The 2716-nt window shown below is 36.3% G+C and overlaps 1 protein-coding gene and 1 long non-coding RNA gene across 2 annotated transcripts; one reads left to right on the top strand and one right to left on the bottom strand.

Annotated features, from left to right (window-relative positions):
* The first annotated feature begins 144 nt into the window (after window positions 1-144).
* Window positions 145-1694, top strand: LOC125230742 (partner of Y14 and mago). Its single transcript, XM_048136002.1, has 3 exons — window positions 145-341; window positions 619-885; window positions 1303-1694. Exons 1-3 carry the CDS (start codon window positions 302-304, stop codon window positions 1572-1574), a joined length of 579 nt encoding a protein of 192 aa, XP_047991959.1. The 5' UTR covers window positions 145-301; the 3' UTR covers window positions 1575-1694.
* Window positions 1695-1805: 111 nt separating this feature from the next.
* On the bottom strand, window positions 1806-2714 carry LOC125230743. Its single transcript, XR_007177552.1, has 2 exons — window positions 2258-2714; window positions 1806-2154 (listed from the first exon to the last, which is right to left on the bottom strand). It is a non-coding gene; the product is annotated as an uncharacterized LOC125230743 (long non-coding RNA).
* Between the last annotated feature and the right edge of the window lie 2 nt (window positions 2715-2716).

The raw sequence follows: 2716 nt of genomic DNA, 5'->3' as shown, positions 1-2716 counted from the left end.
CATAGAGAAGGATTGACTTTTTTAAAGGTTGTTTAAGTACGTGTTTAAAACGTCGATCTACATTGACGATATTAATGATACCAGCCTTCAGTGATTCGATGACAAAACCGTTCGTCATAATAAAAAAAAATCAATCACGCACACAAAGACTTAAATGTCAAACAAAATAGTCCCACGAAAATAGCGAGCGTATTGGTGTTTATTTTTTATAAAATTTCGTTGGAAGATCTGAGGATCACGGGTCGCATGTTGAGCATAGATTGCATTGAGTCGTGACGAAGCTCGAATTGCATGAGCCAGCATGGCTATGGCTGCTGCAGCGTACGAGCTTGATGCGGATGGTAAGCTCTGCAGGGCTTAGCGTGCTGCGGAAGCGCGGGGCGCATCAGTCACTCATAAATAAGCTAATGTTATTCACCTCACTATTTATGTTGCTCGTTAATGAGAAAGTTTTGTGTTATGTATTTGTGATAGGACGGACGGCTTTCGAATTTTCGTTCGTCAAAACAGAGGATTTTATTTTTTAATTATATTCTATTAGCCTCCCACAGCCTGCCAGAAAAATATAGTTATGTCAGGTTTCACAAGAAGTATAAACAAATTTTTTATACATTTCAGGAACAAAGTTTATTCCTGCAACTCAGCGCCCGGATGGCACATGGAGGAAGCCCCGACGCGTCCGCGACGGCTACGTGCCTCAAGAGGAGGTCCCGCTCTATGAGAGCAAGGGCAAGCAGTTCAAGGCTCGCCAATCCACCGGACTCCCTGTTGGTCTAACCCCGGAAATTGTAGCCGAGGCCCAGAAAAAGAAGTCTGGCACCATACAGCCCATACCTGGCATGATTATTAATGTTGAAAAGAAAAAGAAGAAGAAAAAGAAATCTGGTGAGTTGTTTGGCCATTTAGTTTTTTAAGTGTTCATAATGGTCGAACATTTAATTACTAATTATAAAGATAGAAAGTGGCTGAATCCATTAGTGTATTAGCATAATTATGCCCTTTATTATATTTAGAATCTTGAAGCACTTTAGAGGAGGTTCCATTAATAACTTAAATATACTTCAAAAATGGGGATAATTATATGAAGTCTCGTTTGCATTACACTGTTAAATTTGATTACTTACAAAAACTTACACTCACGTCAATTTATTGCTCCATTTTGCCGTGAAAGACAGACAAACAAACAGAGACACACATATTCCCATTTATAATATTAGTATGGATATTGCACTATTATGATTTCATCTGCATAGAAGCCACAAACAGTAACTAAAGCTATAATAACATAATCTCATGTTTCAGGTGCCGAGGAAGCTGCAGAAAAACTTGCCAAATGTGAAATAACAGAACCCACATTCACCAGTCCCTCCCCCTCTGTCTCAACCCCCAGCACCACCGACCCCGCCAAGCGGCTCAAAAACTTACGGAAGAAACTCAGAGACATAGAAACTCTCGAAGAAAAAGTAAAATCCGGCATCCTCAAAACACCTGACAAAGATCAAAAAGAGAAAATGTCAAAGAAACCATCAATCTTAAAAGAAATAGAAGTTTTAGAGAAGGAAGTCAGTGAATGAAGCCAAATGAATAATGTATTTTAAGATTTTAAAATCAATTTTGTTATTTTTAACATGATTGTCTTGTGGCAATACATACTGATGAAATTTCTTTAAATCGAATTAAATTATTTACAAGAACACAGGTTTTTGTATTCTCAAAAACACAGCCAAGGTATGAACCCACATTATTTTGAAAGATTAATCCATCTCAATTCTGGCTTATTGATTAACAAATAAAAGAAAACCCTGTTTTAGAGGTATGTATATATTATTTAACTAATAAACATGTTTGATCTAAATAAGTCCTTTTTACAAAACTCTTGAAAAGGTGGCAATCTTGCAGTAATGAGGGTAACAAAATGTAACTTTATCAGTGAATTAATTTGCATAATAATTAACAGTTAAGTACTATGGAATGGAATTGGCTATTGTCTTATATTACACCATTTTTATTTGATTCAATTAATTTTAGCTGATGTAGTCTTAATTTTTCCCATTATACTTAACATATGGAAGTTCTTACAATTAATGAAAACTTTACAGGCCATATACATTTTATTTTGTCTTCGCATTGCTTGTTTGCACCTGCCGTGAGCATCTGCAATAAAGAAAGAGAACCATTTACAAAAACTCAAAACTGAGGCTTGTTAGTGGAGTAAGTAGACTAACAACCGGTTCCAATTAACCTAATAGTCACTCACATGATTGCGTTATATGAATTCGTTTCTTGCTTTCTGTCTCGCGTAGTTGCCTAAACACGCGAGAATCCCGATGACCGCGATGCCGAGACCCAGAACTGTAGCAAAAAAGTCGCCGAAGTCGTAGCCCGATGATGCTTCTACGTTGCTAACTGCTAGCAGCGCAAATATTAAAACACACAGCTTTAAATACATTTTGTCGCACACACAATAAAACAACAAACAGTACTATTGAATTGAAGGTCTTGTGGATGTGATGAAAATAATTAAATGGATAGTTGATAGTTTTTATTATGACGTCATGAACGTCAATATTTGTCAGATGACATTGACAATAGCACTAGATTTTAACAACATTTTTAACAATAACTCGAATATACTGCCATCACTTTGATACGTGCTTTGATATCACATATTTTTGAGTAATGGCAACACCTGATTTCAATTGTCAAAATGTATATA

The sequence above is a fragment of the Leguminivora glycinivorella genome, chromosome 10 (genome assembly GCF_023078275.1).
Source record: "Leguminivora glycinivorella isolate SPB_JAAS2020 chromosome 10, LegGlyc_1.1, whole genome shotgun sequence".
Taxonomy (NCBI): domain Eukaryota; kingdom Metazoa; phylum Arthropoda; class Insecta; order Lepidoptera; family Tortricidae; genus Leguminivora; species Leguminivora glycinivorella.
The sequence above is the reverse complement of the archived record's forward strand: the minus strand, read 5'-3'. Positions and strand labels throughout refer to the sequence as shown.